The sequence below is a fragment of the Meriones unguiculatus genome, chromosome 3 (genome assembly GCF_030254825.1).
Source record: "Meriones unguiculatus strain TT.TT164.6M chromosome 3, Bangor_MerUng_6.1, whole genome shotgun sequence".
Classification (NCBI taxonomy): Eukaryota; Metazoa; Chordata; class Mammalia; order Rodentia; family Muridae; genus Meriones; species Meriones unguiculatus.
The window spans coordinates 48,436,260-48,458,757 of NC_083351.1; the positions used below are offsets into that span (position 1 = coordinate 48,436,260).

Genomic DNA, 22,498 nt, shown 5'->3' on the forward strand with positions numbered 1-22,498 from the left:
TGAAAAGACAAAATTTGGCTTAAACAAAAGACTGAGGAAATGTCATGTATGTATTGCTTTGTAAAAAGACTGCCCATCATGGTACACGTATGTGAACATTTAAATTAGTTTTAAGTACATGTGATTATAAATAAGTGCAACTGACCATATTCCAAAGTTTTAAAATATTATCAAAAATCATTAGGTCCTTTTTTGAATCTGGGTATTTCCTTAAGGCTTGAGTCTGACAAGTCTAGTTGTACTTGCTGTCCTCTGCCTTAGTAAATGAATCACGTACAGACAGCAGGCATGAAAGAAAGGAAGTACTGCCAGCTGGTTTGAAGATGGGGAATGGCTCAAAACCTCAGCCATCACCTTTGTAGAGGAAATGAAGCAGTGGCTATGTAAGGGAAGATCCAAGGAAAGAACCAGCTATCAAGTGTGCCACCACTACAGTAGGGGGTGTCCTAAGCCAAACAGGACACAGCCGGGCCTCTGTATATGCCTCTGGACAAAGTTCAAAGAGAATAGAGGGTGCCTCTCTCACAGACACCGGAAGGTAGTATTTCAAAATGTGATTCAGACATGCCTTAGTGGACAGAAAAGGGAGGACGACCCGCACTGATATTCCATTTGACTACAGCGCTGTTCTTCAAAAAAGAAGGTGAAGGAAGGATCTGTTCTTACCATGACAGAGGGATCTCAGCCAGGAGATTTGCCAGGAGGTAATACAGGAATGGGTGCCATGTTCAAGGTTAGCTCGTGTTTTTTAAGAGATGGTCTACCAGAACATTCCAGAACAACTAGCATTCTGTAAAGGGATCTGAGTGACCTCTGCCCCAGTGTTCAAAAGAGCAATAAGAGCCACTTGCATGTAAAACCACCCTATCAGAGATCCCAGGCGTGAAAGAGACATAGCTTCAGGTGGGCAGTGCAAAAACCCTCAGAACATGAGGCAGGGCTTTCTATTCACCTCAACTCCCCATTCTTGCTGGGAGCAACAGTCAGGGCCTGTTGTCATTTATTGTTGTTAATTATTACTTCTACTATTATTATTAATGGTAGGCTTAGGAAGCCTGTGGACTAAATAATTCACTTTGCGTCCATGTCTGATATCTAAAATTTGATAGCTGTGTAAAATTTGAGTTTTATAAATAGCTTCCCCCCCAAAAAAAATAGTTAAAAAGTCAAAATGGTGACTAGGCAGTTCACAGGTAAGTAGTGTGGTGATTTCTAGATATATATGATATATCCTTATATAAATTGATTAAACACACCCACACATACACAAGATATATTCATATGCTTGTGTTGTGGAGCTAATCAGAATCTATGTGTTCTATCTATAGTTTTTATTCAAAACTTATTTGATTCTCTTCTGTTGTTCTTTTTTGCTTTGTTGGGGGTTTGGCTAATATTGAAAAATAAGTGAGGGTTCATTTCTTTTTTTTTAATTTAATTTTATTTTATTAATTACACTTTATTCACTTTGTATTCCCCCATAGGCTCCTTCCTCCTCCCCTCCCGGTTCCACCCTCCCTCCCCTTTCTTCATGCATGCCCCTTCCCAAGTCCACTGATAGGGGAGGTCCTCCTCTCCTTCCTTCTGATCTTAGTCTAACAGATCTCATCAGGAGTGGCTGCATTGTCATCTTCTGTGGCCTAGTAAGGCTGCTCTCCCCTCAGGGGGAGGTGATCAAAGAGCAGGCCAATCAGTTCGTGTCAGAGGCAGTCCCTATTCCCATTACTATGTAAGCCACTTGGACACTAAACTGCCATGGGCTACATCTGTGCAGGGGTTCTAGGTTATCTCCATGCCTGGTACTTGGTTGTAGTATGAGTCTTTGGAAAGACCCCTGTGTTCAAATTTTCTGGTTCTGTTGCTCTCCTTGTGGGGTTCCTGTCCTCTCCAGATTTTACTATTTCCCACTTCTTACATAAGAGTCTATGCACTCTGCCCAGCAGTTGGCCATAAGTCTCAATGTCTGCTTTGATAGTCTGCAGGGCAGATCCTTTCAGAGGCCCTCTGTGGCAGGTTCCTAGGTTGTTTCCTGTTTGAGGGTTCATTTCTTTAAGCCACATTAACTATGTTCCAAATATTTGCTAGGGTTTCATTGAGGAAGCAGCAGATTCAGAGAGGAAGTGATTATAATTTTTTATCTCTGAGGCCATCTGTATCAGTTTTCTGTAGTGTCTCTTTTTCAAAAAGATGTTTTGTTTGTTCAATTAAAAGAAAGACACCAATATGTGTTACATTTGATGTTCATGGGGTAAAATTAGCTTCATTCAGAGGTTAACACTTGATGTTAGAACCTGAATGAATAACTCTAAGATCAGAGACATTGTGAAAATGATTTAACTTTTACACAGTAGAGGGTTTTTGGTGGTTTTTTGTTTGTTTGTTTGTTTTTGTTTTATTGTCCTGCTCTTATTCATCTCTCATTTCACCAAAATGTAACAAAATGTCAGACCCTTTGGAAACCATGATGATCTACTTTTCTGTGTTAGTTATTAATCTGATTTTTTGAACTTCAACAACTACAACTCTAAAGTTTTTCTTAGTGCCATCACAGACTGAGTTCCCTAAATGACTTATTTTCTTACTCAAGTCTTTTTTTAATTTTAAATGTCAACTATGAATTCAATGGTTCATTATTGATCCTGCTGAGTAATTAGTAAATGACCAATCCGAACTGAAACTATCTTATGAAACATGACTTTATTTCACTGAATTGTGCTTCATTCTAATGGGTTTATTTCAAAGAACAGACAGTGTTAATTTATGAAGTATCAATTTTTCAGATTTATACAGTGTAGTGTGTTGGATTTCATACTTTAAATAGTTTTTAGTTTTGTTTGTTTGTTCAAGACAGGGTTTCTTTGTGTATCCTTAGCTGTCCTGGACTCACTTTGTAGACCAGGCTGGCCTCGAACTCACAGAGCTCCCTTGCCTCTGCCTCCTGGAGTGCTGGGATTACAGGTGAGCACTACCAATCCTAACTACATTAAATCTTTTATATAATGGTAAATCTTAAAATTTTTTAAAGATTTTTTAAATTTAATTTTTTAAAAATTAAAAAGATAGAAAACTAGAAAACTAAAATAGTAAACATCTAAAAACAAAAGTGTAAATTTACATTAGAAACATGATTTAAGTTTTCCATCCTGTTAGTGATAGAGATCTGATGGAAACCATAAGAATGCAGTAGTGGTAAAATAAGAATATGTTGTGGTGAGGGCAGAATGGATGCAAAGAAATTGCATATGAATGGCTGTGATGGTGTCTACACATGATAAATATTCAGTAAGTACTGTCGGTGAGTTTATGAGTTACCACTTTCCCAGTAAACAAGGGGTGTAACCAAGATAGGAATGTACTAAGCATCCGTGTACTTAGCTACATATAGTTTGCTCTTAAAGCTGCAGACTTTTCCATGGGAGATTGTTCTCATCTGCTATCCATCACAATGAATGAATTGTTTGGATTATATTAGCTTGTGTACAGGAAGTTTGTGAGTCTACTATAGTAACAATCATATCTGTGTATAACATAAACAACAAAAATGCCCAGATTCCTTCAGCTCTTGACCATTCCAAAGCTTTCCACAGCCTTTATCATAGTCTGAGGTTCTGGAAATGGGGAGAATATTCATGTGAAACATCTCAACACAATTGCCAGGAAAGTCTCTCCCTTTTTCTGCAATGCAGATATGAGCTGTGGTGGGGCAGAATGGATGGATGCAAAGAAATTGCATGACTGGGCTATGCTGTTTCTTGCTTCTTTCAGTAAATCACAGAAAGACAGCAAAGGCTACTGTGCTCAGTACAGAGGGGAGGTGTGTGACTCGGTCCTGGGGAAAGATGCTCTTGTGTTTTTCAACGCCTCCTACTCCGACCCTGAGGAGGCCCAAGAGCTGCTGATCCACACGGCATGGAATGAACTGAAGGCTGTGAGCCAGTTCTGCAGGCCAGCTGCTGAGGCCCTGCTGTGTAACCACCTCTTCCAAGAGTGCGGCCCCGGAGCCGTACCTACTCCCATGCCCATTTGCAGGTAAAACTTCAAAAACTACCGAGTAAAATACTCCGTTTTTGTTTTTGTTTTGTTTTTTTCCTGTATGCCAATTGTTGGGGCGGGGGAGGGAAAGGCATCGTTATGAGCAGCGGGTCAGGGAAAATTTGCCATTCACCCAAAAGAAGTGATGAAAAGGACAGAATTTCTCCCATTTACACCATTGATGGCAATCTATGATACTAGTACTCTGAGCTTAGAGAAAATATTTGGCTTGGTCATAAAGGCCCTTGTCTACCACAAAAGAGCCCCATGATATAGGTGTGCAGATCACACAAACAAAATTCCCTCCTTTGTAGGGACATAGGACAAGCTGTCATATTCTCTCTCTGTGTGTGGATGTGTGTGTGTACTCATGTGCACATACTACACAAGCAATCTACCACTGGGCCACACCCAAGTCCACATATACTTTATTTTCCCTCTTAAATTTTTTGTCCGTTTATTTTTAGCTCTAACAATCTTAATTTGGAATTACCTAGAGTTCCCTGATGCAATTTGTCCTAGTAGGTTCAGACAAATGTTAACTTTCAAATTCCAATTAGTCCAACCAGTCCTTGCCCCCTCCACTCATGACATGACCTGTCCAAAACCTGAAGGCTTCACACTCAATCATGAATCCGTTCTCAGGGGGGAGGCACTGGTGTTCTCCCGGTGGGACCCTGCTTCTCCAGAAAAGAGCTGGCCAAGTAACCCAAAGTGTTACTGGAAATTGTTGCCGCTGCATTCCAGAGAGCAGGGGAAGTGGAAGCTGAGGGCGTGTTCCTTTCTCAAGCCCTGCCCATCAGCCCCTGGTGATGCCTCACTCCTCTTAGGTCATGTGTTCTTAACATACTGACCTTGTTTCTGTATCTGTAATTTTTTTAAGGTTTATTTGTTTTAAGTGTATGAATTTTTTTTCGGCATGCATTTATATGTACCATGTAAATTGCCTATTGGATCTCCTGGAACTACAGTTACAGATGGTCGTGGCCCACCATATGGTTGCTGGGAATTGAACTTGGATCTTTTGCAAAGGCAACAAGTGCTCCTAACCTGTAGTCTATCTCTCCAACCCTTGTACCTTTATTCTTTAATATGAACTTCGAGAGAGGATATATAGTTGTACTCTTTTTTTTTTAACTTTTAATTATGTTTCTTATATCTTCTTCTCCCTACTCCACCACCATCCCTTCCAACACCCCAAAGCCAGGTAGAGAAAGGGTTAGTGGGAGAGGGGGCACAGTTCTCTTAATTGCTTCCTGCTAGTCAGGATCATCAGGTTCCTAGAAACCAGTCCAATCCTGGTTTCAGGAGGTCTCCAACTTCTTGTCTCACAACAGCAACGAGGAACAGAGAGAAGGAAGCAGGAGCAGCCTTGTTCTTTCTCTCTGCTCCACACTCTCAGGGCTCTCTTCAGAGTTCTCATTTTTAAACTCTTTGCAGCTGGCAAAGAGCCCCTCTCAGAGCCCACAGGAAGCAAATCGTCTGCTGCTGTGGACTCTCTGAATCAGTCCCACATCCCTCACCTGGGACCAAAACAAAACCATGTTTCTATCCGCAGCAAGGTTATGTCAGGGACTTTTACCTAATTCATTCTAAATTTGAAAAAAAAAAAAAAAAAAAAAAAAAAACTAAACAAGATAGCATTTCATTTTATAGTGTAGTACACTTATAGTTCACTTACATTATTTAAACCAAAAAGGGTCATATAAAATGCTTTTGTAAGCAAAAAACACTACCATTTGATAGAGTTTCAAAGACACAAAATTTAAGCCCCACAGCAAATTTGGCTTCAACTTGTCATGATTCATCAAGTATTTCTTGCCTTATGACATTTCAGAGAGTACTGCGTGGCAGTAAAGGAACTTTTCTGTGCAAAGGAGTGGCTGGCTATGGAAGGGAAGACGCACCAAGGACTCTACAGATCTGGGATGCATCTCCTCCCGGTCCCAGACTGCAGCAAGCTTCCCAGCATGCACGGGTATCCCACAGCCTGCACAAGACTGCCATATTTAGGTAACAAAGAATTCCCTTCAGATTTCGGAACTTAAGGAAATTTTACTGTTTTCAGTCAAATAAGGTGTATACGTAAAGTTCCTAACAATTTTTAGGCTTTCTGGGCTGTTCTAATGTTTTTTCACTTTGCCCTCTTTCTACATGTAATAGAATCCTAATGCTATTCTAATTGCATAGGTTATCGTAAAGACTCGTTTTGTTTGTTTTCAAATAAATCAAAGGACACTTGTAGCTGCTTGGATCTTGCTTCATTTCATAGGGGATCTTACAAGTAACATTTCCTGGAATGTGTGTGGGGGAAATGGCTAAGAAACATCCCATAATTTGTCAGAGGAATGACATAAAGGAATAAACCTTTTTCTTAGCCAACCATGCAGATGTTTCAAGCATGCAGAAAATAAGCCACATGTTTGAAAACGCTGATCTCACAAAACACAGCCACTGCATGGTGCTGTATGAATTTCTCCTGTGTGACTGTTACCCTAACGGCTGTTTTCAAAGCTGCACTCTTCATGTTTAAATGCTATTCTGTCACTCCTTTAAATGCTGAACAGGAAAGTCACGTTTCTTAGAGGTAGTGCACAGAATCTAGGAGCTATATTAACATTTCCTTAAAACCAATTTTTATCCTTTCCCCCTCAGATTATAAAAAAGAAAACATAACAAGTAAGTAATTCCGTTTGTGCTTCTGGTATCTTCTGTGTCTGTAAGTGGCTTCATGCATGTACATTGCCATTACACTTCCCCATAACCAGAACAGAACGTTGTGAGCATCTTCAGAATCTGCACAGGGTCGGAGCTCATCCACTCCTTCTGCTCATAGCCTTTAAGGAGAACACGAAGAATGTGTGACACTTAGTGAATGGAACAAATACTATCTCCTACCTCAAGATGGTTGGCCTCTTTTATACTCCATGTCTGCAAACTCAGCTGAGGTTAGATGTAGCCTTTTGATTCTGCAGTCACAGTTCTGAATTATGTAATTATTTTTGGATGGAAACAAATGCTGTTTTTTTCTCTAGTGAGCTGATTTGTAATCTTCATTTGTGACAAATCTTTCTACTTTGAAATTAGGTATACTTCCCCACCCCCCTTTTTTCTTTGCCTTCTTTTAGTCCTTGGATTTTTGTACACAAATTCCATATTAATTATAGAACCATTTGTCATTTGGCGCAGGGGGAGAAAAATGAAAAGGACAATAAATGACCTGTAATCCTACTTTTCAAAATATTTTGTTTTAATTGCAAAATTAATCATTCTACTATTAACAAAGAGAAAAGTTCTTAGTACACTATTGGAATCTCATTTTCTTATTGTGTTTATTAGTTCATTGAGATGCAATTTTGATCATGATCATTTCTTCTCAGATCTACCTCCCTTCCCTACCTACCCAACTTTGGGTCCTATAAAAATGAAACCTTCAAGACGAGCCCCATTGTTTTTATCTGAAGAACTTGAAATTTTCTACCCTCCTTAAAAGATGCTCAGATAGAGTGGGATTTGGTGGTGATGGGCAGCAAATCCATGTCCAATTCACTGCCAGACAAGCATTCTACATCTGAGCTGCATCCAGAATTATAGTGTTTTTAGACATGGTCTCACTAAGTAGCTCAGGCTGGCCTCAAACTTTCTGGCTTTGATTCTGCAGTTCTAGGATTGCAGATGTGTACTTCAGTGGGCTGGCTCAAAATGATCCTTTATTCATACTACACATTGACGTGAGCTGGAAAACTTTAAAAAGTGTGGCTGCCTGGGTCTCCCACATTTACATTCTGATATATTTGGTGTAGAGTGCAATCAAGAACTTGAGATTCCCTTTAGTTTGCTTAAATTGACACATAAAATTGGACATATTCAAGGAGTATTGTGTCATATTTTAATATCCTGCATTATGTTCAAATCTAGATAAGCCTATCTCCTATCTACCTATTTATCATTTCTTTTAGGTAAAGAGACTCAAAATCCTTTCTCCTAACTCATCTGTAATATAGAATACTATCCTCAGAGTGTGGAATAGAATAAGGATTAGTTTTTGGTTTGGTTGGTAGGTGTCTTAAGGTTTTATTCCTGAGAAGCAACACCATAAGCATGGCAACTCTTATAAAGGAAAACATTTAATTGGGGCTAGATTACAGTTTCAGAGATTTTTGTCCATTATCATCATGGCAGGAAACATAGTGGTATGCAGGCTGACATGGTGCTGGAGAAGGACTGAAGAGTTCTACATCTTGATCTGCACTCTGGGCATAGCTTGAGCATCAGAGACAGTGACACACCTCCTCCAACCTACTGCAACAAGGCCACACTATTGCAATAATTAATTTTCAAGGGGGTTGCTACACCAATCTTTGCTTGTAAATATCTATCTGGGATTTCTACCCCACTTCAAACATTTAATTCCCAATAAATAACACAGAGACCTCATAGATTTATAATGAATCATAAAGCACTAGAGCTGGGCAGATATCAATCTTCTAAGCTATTTTGCTATTTCCCATCCTTGTACCCCAATATTACTTGCTATAATTGTACAGCCTGTGCTGCTTCTGCTCTACCAGGCCAGCCCCTCATGTCCTGATTCATACTGCCCTATGGCTTCTTCCTTCCTCTCTGGTTTCTTCTGCTGCTACATCTGCTTCCTCTCTTTCTCCCTGTTTCTTCTGTTCTTGTGGTCCCTCTGAGCCCCCTAAGCCTGGGTACCTAAGCTCTGCCTACTTCTCTTCTGCCCAGTTATAGGCTGTCCAGCCTTTTTAATTAACCAATCAGAGATAATTGCAGAGCAAGGTCAACACAACAAAGAGCCAAAGACCAGTGTACATAAGAATTCATCCTGATTGCAACTAGATCTTGGTAGAATCTGAATGCACAAAGCACCAGATTAACCCCGAACACCACACCTCCTAATAATGCCACACTCTATGTGCCAAGCATTCAAACTCATGAGTCTATAGATGCCAGTCCTATTCATACCACCAAAGTTGCTTTTTTATTGTTTTTGTTGTTTTAGGGTAGCCACTTTTCACTAACATTTGCAAAGTTAAGGGAAATGATTTAAAAAGGGTCATCTGGAGGGCCAGCAAGACAGCTCAAGGGGTAAAGGTACTTGCTACCAATCCTGATAAATCAGTCCCTGGGACCCACATGAAGAAGGAGAGAAATAACTCCTGCGAGTTGAAATACTGAGTGGCACAAAGTAGCTACTGATATTAATTTCCTTGTCTTTAGAAAACAATTTATAAGATAGTTGATACATTTGAGAAAATTAGCTCCAAATGTTTTAAGAGGATCATTTTGTCTGCACATAGGTGGGTTATATCTGCTTTCTTGAGTTAAAAGCAAGTTGTCTCTATGGTTTTATAGTGGGTTAGTAATCTAACAAAGAAAGTGCCCTTATGACTCACAGCAACTTGTGTTCTATGGAATATATCAAACCCTCAAATAGTCCTGGTTTTATGAAAATTTTTTAAAAAAGATCTTATTACATTTATTTATTATGTGTGTGTGTATATGCTCATGTGAGTGTGTTTGTGTATGTGTGTGTGTGTGTGTGTGTGTTCATGTCAGAGGATAACTTGTGAGAGTCAGTTCTATATGGATCCTGGGAATCAAATTCAGGCTCGGCAATAAATGCCGTTAGCCATCTTGCTGGCCCTGTTTTGTGGTTTCTTAAGAAATTCCAAATATCATTCTTAGTTCATTTTAAGGGGCAATAGAGGAATTTTTTTTTTAAATCATTATTTTTGTATTGTTTTCTACTTGCTCGAATGCAGGAACTAGAGTTTCAGTAGTTTCTGGGTTTGTTTTAGTTTAAAATCTTTTGCTGAACTAAAATAACTCCTTGAACACGTTGTGACTTTGTCATATTTACATTACTCCGTGCTAAGCATACTGTTTGTCTCTTTTGTGGGATTGCACATACCTTCCAGGAGCACTCATCAGTGAGCCTACCTTCTGTTTCAAAGCTTCTGAGGAAAGAGGCGATGTGTCTTATTCTGGTAACGGAGAGCTGCATACCGTCAATTCTCTTGTCCCTTCAGGTACCTAAAGGGTAATGACTGTTTGCCCCAATCCTGAAAAGCTGATTAATATACACAATCTCTCTTATGCTCCCCAACAGCCCTATGAAAGTAGGTACCATGAACATGCTGTGTTCTACATCTTAGTCAAGTGAGAAACAACCGACTAGCCACTCATGACCTATCTAGTGTGTGTTAAGCCAGTAATCAAGCCGCAGGCTGACTCAGGCTTCATCATCAATGTCTAATTTTTAAACTCTTACAGCTTATGCTTCTCATCTTCTTTTTTAATTCAAGACATCACATGAAAAGCTTACCTGATTGTTGTAACAGATTCATTCTAAGAGAGATGCCAATGGCTTTTCACATTCCACGACGAGTTCTTGAGGTGCTCCACTGGCAAAAAAAAAAAAAATATTTCTAATTTTAAATTATCCAGACAACTTGACAATCTTTTAATCACCATTTACATACTATATGGCTTGCTTCTAAAATTCCATTTCCATAATGGTCATCTACTATTTGGCAACAAATGAAGTCAGAGAAGGAAGGAGGAAAGAAAGGAAGGAAAGAAGGAGGAAGAGAGAGTTTTGTAATGTGTTACAATTTAATCATTTGAAATGCTGATTGGGCCCATCTTGTGGGGATGGGGAAACTAGAAACTCAGAAACAGAGTTGGGAGTGATTTTAATAGTTCTTTCACCTAAATTTTCCCACAGGGAGACTCTCTTCTGCACTGTCTATGCAGGCATTTGCTTTCTCAACTAAAATTCAATCCATTAATTGTGAGAACATTTTGGCCATGTTGAACTAAACTTGGTTCATTATAGTTTTGAATAGCTGATATTTTCCATTCCTTTGGTGCACCCTTTGTAGCACAAACTTTAAAAATATTTGGAGACATAAGTTCTGTCCCCTTGTAGTTTCTTCCTCTTTACATTAAACATTCCCAGTTTCCAACTTTTTCTTTTGTGAGCTGAGTTCCAAAGGTCTTGCCTTCATGTCTATCCTATGCTATCAGTAAGGAGGATGGGGGAATGTTCAGAACTGAATGCAGTTCTGAACAGATCATGTTATTTCAAGAATAAGAATGCAGTCATTTTCTGTGATGAAGTCTTGCTCATTCATTAGTGTAGAATGAAGTCATGCTCACTGCCTAATCGTCTCTCTTTAGGGGCTTGGCAAAGTGACTCAAATAGCTGAGTGTTTGTTGCACAACGATGTGAGTTCAACCCAAGCACACTTGTAAAAGAGAGGTGTGATGGTGTACACCTGTAATCCCAGTGCTCCATAGCCAGAGTCAGGGAGATTCCTAGGACTCAGTTTTTACTTATTTTGAGCTGGTTATGTTACCATGGTTCTACAAAAGTCAGATCCCAGCTTTCCGTTTCCATTCCTCATTCTGCCCCCTTTAGAATCTGCAGTGTGTCCCCAGAATACTTTTATCTTGTTCCCTGTTTCACCAGCATTATTGTTTTTTTTCCTTTGAAGAATGACTCTCTTTTGATTCTTATTTAGAGAATTAGACAAAGTTCCCAGTCATGTCATCATTATCTATTTAGGTTTGGAAGCACGTTTTGTACTATTGCTTTTTATTCTTACCTCAAAGTCTCTTTTAGATTCAGTTGGTCTTTAGTTAAGAGACGTTTTGTGTATTTTCTCATAAGAGGTCTTGAGAGTGAATCCCTGAGGGGCGAGTATCATCCAATAGTCTTATCCTGCCTACATAAGTGAGGTGAAATAGCAAAATATGAAGATTTTTGAGTGACACTGTATGTCTTTAACTAGACTGCAGATGTAATTGCATCCTTTCTAGCTTCTAGTTTGGAAAATGAGGTAGTTTAATTTGTCTGGCTATTTTCCTTGTATTTGGGTTTTTTTTTCTGTCTAGACAGAAGCTTTTAGATTTTCTCTTTATCTGTAATGTGTGTGTGTGTGTGTGTGTGTGTGCGCGCGCGTGTGTGTTAGGAATCCTACCCAATGGTGTGCAGCAGACATCTTTTTCTGATTCCTTAGGAGTTCATGCTAGGAGCTTGAGATCAGCCATAATGGGAATGATTATTATGGAAGTCTGGGTTGCAGCTAAGACATCTTTCTAATACACAAAGTTGACCAACTACTGCACTTAAAACCCTCCTGTGGTTTTCTCCATTTGCTGCAGAGCAAAAGCCAAATAACCCCCCTTGGCATGTAAGACCTTCTTATGATCCAAAGCTGATGTCTGCCTTACCTGTAGATATACCCATCTGCAACAATGTAACTGTCAGGTGTGCTTTTGGAGACACACCACAGCAGCTTGGTTCTGACCCAGTACAAGCTATTTCTCCTTTGTAAAAACATTATCTTCCCACCCTCATTCCACTCAGCTCTTGTAATGCTTCCCCCTCCCTTGCGGTCATCTTGTCTTGGGCCTGTTAAGTTACAGTAACAAAACACAATAGGGGGAGCAGCTTGCAAGCCATGAAAACCTGTTTCTCAGAGTTCTGGAAGTTGGCTGTCCAGGATAAAGGCATAGGTGCATTTGGTGTCGGGTGACGACCACATGTGGCTGCCGTACATAGAACTTCAGATATCATTGTCTTCTCACTGTAATTCCACTTGACAGAAAGGAGGCCTCTCAGATCTCTTTGATAAGGGTATAAATCACAGATTGCTCTTCAAAAGACACAAGTGTTCAGACTAGAGCAGCTTTCTAGTGCTGTTGCCTCCTCACTATTTATAACTAATTTAAATTTGCATTAGAAGAGCGGCCCAGCATGCCCAAGCCTGTGCTGTCACTGCTCCTACAGCTCCTGGCTATCCTCTACCACTGTTAGAACATCCTCCTGCATTATGTCACTAGCAATCTGCTTATGGATTGGTTCCTCCTTGACAAGTTAGTCCACGATGCTCCTGATCCCTAAAAAAACTTTAATAATAATCAATGGATTAGTGTAGAATGAGTGAATACTTGGTTATCATAAGGAAAAGATAAAGATATGAAATTTATTAATGAAAAATTAAGGATAAAAGGGGTATTTAATGGAAATCTGATTCGGTCATTTGACTCTGGAGAGGTGAGTGATATGGCTCAGGAGAAAACCCAGTCAACTTCTTCTTGTGAGCAACAATCAATGAATCCAAATAGAAGTATCCAGAAAGGAAGAAGAGTTTGAATTCATACAGCAGAACTACTGCTCAAACAATGGAAATTCTTGCATTTAAAATATAAATCTTCCAGAGTGATCATGAATTTTTTAAGAACATCTCATTAAAATCTATTTTATAATAATTATGTATATTTGTATGTACGTATGTGGGGTGGATTGTTTGCACATGTATGTGTGTGTGTGTGTGTATGTGGATAGGTACACCTGTGTACCTATGTGGAGACCAAACATTCCTTTATCAGTATCCACCTTATATATTTTTTGAGACAGGGACATGCCTGTTGGTTATATGGGCCAGCGGGTGAGCTCTGGGACTAAGCTGTCTGTGCCCTGTCCCCTGCACTGGGGTACAAGCGCATGCCACCACACTCCACTTTTCACTTGGGTTCTGAAGATACAAACCCTTATCCTCATTTTTGAGTACCACAGGCTTTATCTGCTGACTCAATTTTCTGATTTTTTTTTTTTTTGAGAAAAAAAAATTACCCATATACTTCCTGATTATATCACATCAACTTCACAAATTATATTTTGACACTTATTATATACAATATGAAGAGCTCTGTAAAATCTGGGTATAAAAATAAACATTGATCTACATCTCTTAATAATGATTCCTACTGTATTTAGAAGGGGAGGTTAGCTGAATCTTTTTAAATTTTTTATTTTTTTTTCTTCAAAATTTATTTATTATATATCTCAATTGAAGCCTCCTCCCTCAACTCCCCCCAGTCTTACCCTCCCTCCCTCTGCTCCCCATCCCCTTCCCCTAGTCCACTGAAATGGGGAGCTCTCCCTTTCAGTCTCATCAAGACTGCCTGGATCCTCTTCCCTGGTGGCCTGGCAAGGAAGAGTGATCAAAGAGCAGTCAACTGAGTTCATGATAGCTGACTCTTTTAAAGTTTCTTTTGGATTAAAAAGACTCGGGGTGACTGTGGACCAGCATTAGAACCTGGGAAGTCTCAGCTCAGCACTGCTGTGCCTTGATAAGGCAAGCTGTCAGCAATATCATGCAGATGTTTACTGCTGTATTAAATATCTTCCTGTCCCATCTGTCTTCCTAAGTCACAGTAGTGACCACATTTGACCTCTACAGTTCAGAACACTTGCTTAGCTGGTGGGGGTCAGGGTTACTCACTATGTTCACCCCTAGACTAGCAGTCGTACATAAACACCCCTTAAAACCTGTACTTTCATGAATGTTGTGTTTCAAACACTCCTGTACACGTGCTGTATTAAAGGTTTTCTTTTGTTCAGCTAGCGGTGTTGAGCTGTCCCCACTCCAAGCTAAAGAGGCAGACACAGGCCCTGTTTACACAGGCCCATCACTTTAAAAATGGCTGTTTCCAAATGCCATTGGCTCCTACTGGAATAAAGATTTTTCTTTTGTGTGTGTATTTTTTTTTTTTTATATCTTCCTGCTTGTGAAACCTGTATTCTCTTACTCTGTTGGGGTCAGTTAGCAATTGCTCAGTCAGGCACTTCTAAATCTCTCAGATAACTGGTGTGTGTCTTTTCCTTTTAAAATCTGTGTTTCAGTTTAGCACTGTAGATTCCTTAAAGGGTTAAAAGAGTGTTCTCTAAATGGGACATATTATGATACTAGAATTTTACCTCCCCCAAGTCTCAAAGAACATGTTTGTCATTATACAATGGTTTTTAAAAGCAATTTCTAGTTTATGGTTTTAATCATGTATATTTCTTATTCAAATTTGGTAACTACTGTGTTCCTATCATTTTCCCTAAGACTTTAGTGTGATTGCATAATTATGTACTATGCACTTTACTGATCTGTGAGTATGTAGAGATAACATTTCTTTCTTAATTGCTACATTTGTGGCTTTCTTGTCTTTTCCAATTAAAATTCCACTCATCAAACCATGTTCTAAATATTTAAAAGACTAGAAATTTTACTCATCTTTGTCATTTGTGGTATGTGTGGTCTCACTTAGTAACCTCTGCTTGCATATGTGTATCGTGTCCTGTTTTCTTTTGTTCTCAAGAGTTACTTTTGCTTGTCTAAAGTCTCATATTCCATTCATCCTCTTCGCTGTGTCTAATGGAAGATAAAACCATGAGTTTATCAATGAATACAATTTTAGCCAAATTTCATACATACCATTACATGCAATAATGTAATAATGTGATGTAATAATATCATTACAAACTATTCTTTTTTTCTGGCAACATAATTTTTTAACCAGTAGAGTTAAACAGATCTTTCTTTTGTTTCATAGTCCCGTTGGATTTTATTTTATCTCTCACTGTATGCATGCTGGTGAGTGAACAGAGCTTTGTAATGTATGCTTTGGGAATTTATTGAGGTTTACCTCTGTGGCCTGGCATTAGCCACATTGTCAGTGTTTCCCAGATATGATAATAATCTTCTCTCTTTTTAGGCTACAAAGTTGATTCTTAATGACAAGACTCTTTTTGTCATGTATAAAACTTCTGTTTCCATGTTTTTTTTCTGTACTTTACCAAATATATATATATATATATCAAGGTATGTTTAATAAGGTTGTTTAACTATGTCCACTGTGGACTTGCATGCTGCAAACAGAGTGACAGAAGGGTGGCATCTGCTGTTTTCCAGCATAAATGCATATTTTATTTGCTTTTAAATCTCACTGGCCTTTTACATAGGACTTTCATAAGAGTTCAAGTTTTAGATTAATGATTTTCTGCTCATTTATATTTCAATGGTTTCATTTTTCATCATCTTTTTGGTTATTTTTATTATTTGTAAACCTACCACACACACACACACACACACACACACACACACACACAAGCTCATCTCAGACAGTCGCACTTCAACTTCGATCTCATTCTATGAAAACATTTTACTGTATAATTTTCCGAGCACTGTCACTCACAGATAGTGCATAAGGAGCCTGGGACTTGCATTTCTTTTAGGAAAGCATATTTCTTCTCCAAGTCTCCTCCTCTTTGCAAGTGAACCTTATTGGATTATTAATATAAGGCTTTATAAATAGATAACCAGGAGAAGCTGATACACTACCATATTATTAGTGCTGTGGTAGTGACAGCTTCAATACAAAAACTAATTTTTAAAGGTTCCAAAATCAGCACAAAGAACTATTGTTTGTTTGCAGCATTCCCATCAATCGTGTCCTCCAAGCCGAGTGTGGACATTCCAAATTTGCCCTCCTCCACTTCTTCCTTCGCTGTCTCGCCTGCGTACTCCATGACTGTCATCATCTTCATCATGTCCAGCTTTGCCGTGTGTGCTCTTCTTACCATTGCTACTCTTTATTGCTGCCGAAGAAGGAAAGAGTGGAAAAATAAGAAAAGGTGAGAATCAAGTTGAAGCCAATCGCATGAAGTCATGCCCTATAACCCTTATACCCAGTTTTGTAGTTGGGGAGGAGAGGTGTCTTATCACACCACCACTACCTTACTGGTGTCCATACCCTGGCTTAAAATTAGACACTACTATTTTGAACTTTAAAAAGGTCACATGTACCAAAGTCAGTGTTTATAACAGATAGAACTTAAATAATCATTTGGATGGAAATGGCATCTTCTGTATCCCATCTTCTCCCATTGCTGCTGCTGATATAGATAGTGACAAAAATGTGTCTATTGACTGGAGCACAAGCAACAGACATTATCATTTTCAAGCCCAAGAGTTTCCAGCTGTCTTAGTATTTCCAGCTATATGTATTTCTGAGTATCTTCAAGGTTTGAGGTCTAAGTGCAAAGGCCGTTCTTGATCTCGCCTCTCTCACCTGCAGAGAGTCAACAGCAGTGACCCTTACCACATTGCCTTCTGAGCTCCTGCTGGATAGGCTCCATCCCAACCCCATGTACCAAAGGATGCCACTCCTTCTGAATCCCAAGCTGCTCAGCCTGGAGTATCCCAGGAATAACATTGAGTATGTCAGAGACATCGGAGAGGGAGCGTTTGGAAGGGTCTTTCAAGCAAGGTAAAGTTAACTATGGAAAAAAAAAAAATCTCTGCTGAAATTCACTATGTTTTAAAAGTTACCAGATTATTAGACTGAAATACTGTGAATGAAAGTTATTATCAAGCTATTTAGTACTTCATTTATTTGTACTGAAAGCTATTTTTTAAACTTTGCATGTGTTGGTATTTTGCCCGAATGTATGTCTGAATTTATGTCTGTCTGTCTGTCTGTCTGTATGTATGTATGTATGTGGGGGCAGTGCCCTCAGAAGCCAGAGGAGGGCATTGGATCCCCTAAAACTGGAGTTACAGGTGGGTATAAGCCACTATTTAGATCCTTTGGAAATGCAATTAGTGGTCTAAGCCATCTCTCTACCCATACATGCTTTATTGTAAATATTAATGTCTCCTTTTTTACTAGAAAGTAGCATACCTAGAAAGAATGTGGTTTGTGGAAGTTAAATTCTTAATTTATAGGAAATCCAATAATCATCTTAGAAAAAAATCATTAATCCAACCATATTTCATTTCTAGAAAATAATTTTCTGTACATTCAGCCATAATTTCTTACATTGCATTGGTAATAATCCCTATTTACTTGTTTTTTATTTTTCTGTTGTCATTATCTACTTCATTTAGAGTTCCCTTTGAATTAGTGTTTAAGAACTCAGTTTCACTTCTATAGACATTAAATAGACATTCATGGAGTAATAAAACAAAGGGAAACTGTAAAAATTCAAAAAAATCAGTTCAGGAAAGGGGTGTATTACGGCCAATCATAGCTTTTTTTTTTTTTTTTTACTTTGTTTGAAATGGAATAAAATATCTACTCTGTGTGGACACAGATCCACAGACACAGAGCTAGGAAATAGGGCTCGGATTTATTCACCAGTTGTCAGTCCTGTCCTTGAGCAAATACAGCCCTATTTCCACTTAAAGTAGCCTTGAAATTGAAGCTACATTTAAAATGAAAAGTCTCCCATGCTTACTATGAGACTGACAGATGTCACTTTAGGATATAGGAAGGACACAAAAGCAGACAGCCATAGTCTCCATCCTCAAGAAATTTAGATTCCTGCTAACCAGTAGGGGATTATTAGTTGGTACATAATGGATTGTTAAACATAACCTATGTTAAGAATAATTAGTGATTTCTTTTATTTGGCACCAAGAAATTTAAGCATGGCTTACTGTTGTCTTCTTCCTTCGTATTTGCAGCTCTGGATAAGCTGCATAAGTGTGTGCGCGTATGTTAATAGGAGTAAAAACAACCACAGCAGTGTAAGTGTCCCCATCTCTGGTTTATCTCTCAGGGCTCCAGGTTTACTTCCTCATGAACCTTTCACTATGGTGGCTGTGAAGATGCTCAAGGAGGAAGCCTCAGCAGACATGCAAGCCGACTTTCAGAGGGAGGCAGCCCTCATGGCGGAATTTGACAACCCCAACATTGTGAAGCTCTTAGGTATGAAAATATAGGTTAAAAAAATTATTCCTCAGCAAAGAGCTTTTCTTCTTTTGTATTTTAGTTATTTATCCTTTTGCCTTACTCTCTGATCAGTGTGATATATCTCTACCTTTCCTACTTTAGCCTTTTCACCTACTTCTCCAAATTCCTTCAGGGCACACACACACAGGCACACACACACATGCACACACACATGCGCACACACACTATTTTTTCTTGAGAGAAATGTGTTGTCTTGAGCTTTCTAATGCAGGAATTCTCTCAAAACCAATGTAACTAGTGTACCAACATTATAGACACCTGGGGATTCAGGTAAGTGATTGTTGACAAGACCCAAAGAAGATTGCAGGAGGCGCTGGAAAGTGTGACCAACATTTGATTTCCTCTTTAATGTATACACTGTCTCCTAAAATCTCTTGGATTACAAAAATAACCAGAAAAGGCCCTATTTCTTATTTCTCTTTTTTCTTTCAAACTGAGACTTTGAATTTTCCCTGGAAAAAAAAATCTGACAATTTATTTCTATTTTGAGGTAAAATTATGCCCATCAGATTTAACAATACAAGCTTCTATGTTTATTTATCATATATACTAATATGTTAAGGTTTTTCAAATGACTTCCTGACACTGTGTGTAAAACTCTTTGTATATGAAAACTGCTTTTTTATAGAATGAACATCAATGATAAAATCTAAATTTCAAAGCATTTTACCATAGCCACCTAAGAACTTCCCTTAAGAACCTTGGATTCTTTGTATTGTTCTTCCTAAACGCAGTAGATCTTCCTTCTCATTCTTCAGAGACCTAAACAGAATGATTGCATCACACATCCCCAGCACATACTCATTCCTTAATCCACTGACCATATGTTATAGGAAGTCTGAGTAATTTAAAGAAACAGAGGGCACAGTCTCTCCATTCCACGAGACAAAACGTTGGGGGAGCATGTCTAATACACTGAATGGGTATGAGATCAGGCGGTAGTATATGTGGAAATATAACCGAGGGAACATTTAAGAATCAAGGGGTCAGGAATTGTGACAACCTGGAAAGAGAAGAAATACACCGAGTCTTACCAGGTAATGGGGATGTTTAAGCAAAGAAGTGGTGGTGTGTGTGTTGGGGGAAGGGGAGTGGAATCACACTGTCCGTAATAAACAGGACCCCATCTTTTCTAGTCTGGTCTTCTGTTTCTGAGTGCTCTTTCCTTGCTGAAAGACTCAGTCTAACCGAGGTGTTATTTTGATTGCAGGGGTGTGTGCAGTAGGGAAGCCAATGTGTCTGCTCTTTGAGTACATGGCCTATGGCGACCTCAATGAGTTCCTCCGAAGCATGTCTCCTCACAGCGTATGCAGCCTCAGCAACACTGATCTGTCCACAGGGGCCCAGGTGTCCAGCCCCGGTCCTCCACCCTTGTCCTGTGCAGAACAGCTCTGCATTGCCAGGCAGGTGGCAGCCGGCATGGCCTACCTGTCAGAGCGCAAGTTTGTCCACCGGGACTTAGCTACCAGAAACTGCCTGGTGGGGGAAAACATGGTGGTAAAAATTGCAGACTTTGGCCTCTCCAGGAACATCTACTCCGCAGACTATTACAAAGCTAATGAAAACGACGCCATCCCTATCCGTTGGATGCCGCCTGAGTCCATCTTCTATAACCGCTACACCACGGAGTCAGATGTGTGGGCCTATGGAGTGGTCCTCTGGGAGATCTTCTCCTATGGATTGCAACCCTATTATGGAATGGCCCACGAGGAGGTCATCTACTATGTGAGAGATGGCAACATCCTCTCCTGCCCTGAGAACTGCCCCTTGGAACTGTACAATCTCATGCGCCTGTGTTGGAGTAAACTGCCTGCGGACAGACCCAGCTTCTGCAGTATTCACCGGATCCTGCAGCGCATGTGTGAAAGAGCAGAGGGAATGGTGGGTGTCTAAGGTTGGCCACACTCAAACAACACCAGGTAGGCTCTTTTCAGACTGTGAGCTGGAGGAATCCTACAGCAGAGGCCGCGTAAGACCAGATGGGAAACAGTACAACGGAGACATCTCAAGCCGTTTGCTTGTTCGCCGGGAGAAACGAATTGTGAGGAAGCCACAGGGTTAAAGGTCACATTGAAATAGGTAGTTGGAGACAAAGGCTGAGAAGACATCAGGTTCCACTTTTCCCTCGTAGGAACAGTTCCTAACACATGCTGCATAATAAGAACATCCCTGGTTCTCTTCCTACATCACCCCTCAGAGTGAAACTGTTGAGTCCAAAACAGGCTGGGGGCTTCACTTCTTAATGGAAGACATTGTGTCCGTTGCAAAAACAGTCTCTTTAAGTAAAGGAAAGAAAACTAAAGACAGGAAAGCATTTTTCCACCACTCAAGACACTTAATGGGTTCTTTCTGTTGTTTTACTTCTCTCTTGCATTGAATGTGTAATCACGTATTTGCATTCTGGAGTCGGGTGCCTATTTTACTGATAGGTTTTTAAAGAATAAAAAGTGGAAAACCTGCAAGCTCTGTGCTGACTGCACTTCCTGGCTCCTTTTCTGTCTGCTCTCACCAGAAGTCTTTCCTTGGTGTGCAGGAATCATGGATGTGAGTTGCCTCATTCCTTCTGTTTTTTTTTTTTCTGCAAAAATATATTTCATAACTTATCAGTCTACCATTTTCTTTGAGAACTGTACTGGCACATTTTCCTTAAAATAGCATAAGCAACAGATAAAATTTTTACCTCGGTCAAGTATGACTTTTTTCTTCTGCATGTGCTCTTGAATTTGCCATACAGTAATTCTGTTGCCATGGGCCAGTAACTATTGTAAGGCATGAGGTATAATATTGGATATTGCAATATGCTTGTGGTTCCAAGCATTTTCACAAGGAAGTGTTTTGTGTATTCTGATGTTGCTACCTTTTAGAAGGCATTTTTGATTGATTGGTCATATGATTAGCAGTGTGTTGCTTCATAGCTTCCACACAGTGAATCAAACCATCTTGTTACTTAATAAGATTTTTTTTTACACTTTGAGGACTCAGGTCCTCCAGTGCTTTATATTTCTCAGTGGGGACCTTCCCCTTCCTGCATACATAAGGACTCTGTGGAGATGATTTGTCATGTGTATGTGGTTTCAGAGAATACACTGTATGCCTTGTTATTATTTTCCTAAGTGTTTTCAATGAGTAGGGAGAAAACCCATTTTAGTTTTATCAATTTAAATCAGTCTAAACATCCATTAGATGGTATGTTTGTCTCAGCATGAATTCTAATTGCACTTTTGAGTTGAAAAAATCACTAAGTATTTCCTTAGTGACTCTATAATCACTAAGTATTAAACCATTAGCTGGTTATAGTATGCTGTAGTATAGGAACATGGCTCCAGCATCCTTTTTTTTTTTTTTTTTCTGAACAAAGGTTTTTCACACTGTGGACTCACTATAGCAATTTAAAAAGGGAAGCATGTTACCAAATGCAGCCCCAATATCAGCAAGTTACCAGCAAGTCTATGTAAGTGTCCAGACACCAAACAGAGCAAAATTACCAGGTCATTTTGCACACATTCTCTGGCTGATATTAAGACAGAGCAGAAAAGAAAAACTTTCCATCACTTCATGGTTTTTTTATGAATCTGTTACATGTAATTATTCTAAAACCTAATGTACTTTCTGAATAATATCAACTTCATATGGATATCCCATCATATAATCAATTTTACATTTTGAACATGAGAGGTTCTCCTAATTTTTGTCATCATAAACAGTAGTCTGCTAATCTGTATTTGTACACTTCTTTTCCTTTTTGGAAAATTTAAGGAGATGCATGGGCCTCATGGCATTCACAATATTAAAACTTGTGTTGTGGGAGCTAGAGAGATGGCTCAGTGGTGAAGAGCACATACTGCTC

At 39.3% G+C, this 22,498-nt stretch overlaps 1 protein-coding gene across 1 annotated transcript in view; it reads left to right on the forward strand.

The window, feature by feature from the left end:
* The window catches only part of Musk (muscle associated receptor tyrosine kinase), a 97,409-nt gene extending 76,126 nt beyond the window's left edge, over positions 1-21,283 (forward strand). Inside the window, exons 10-15 of the mRNA XM_021657433.2 lie at positions 3,766-4,029; positions 5,870-6,045; positions 16,330-16,528; positions 16,972-17,163; positions 18,458-18,606; positions 19,862-21,283. Coding sequence (XP_021513108.1) covers positions 3,766-4,029; positions 5,870-6,045; positions 16,330-16,528; positions 16,972-17,163; positions 18,458-18,606; positions 19,862-20,544 — 1,663 coding nt within the window. The 3' untranslated portion in view covers positions 20,545-21,283. The remainder of the gene's footprint in view (positions 1-3,765; positions 4,030-5,869; positions 6,046-16,329; positions 16,529-16,971; positions 17,164-18,457; positions 18,607-19,861) is intronic.
* The last annotated feature ends 1,215 nt before the right edge of the window (positions 21,284-22,498 follow it).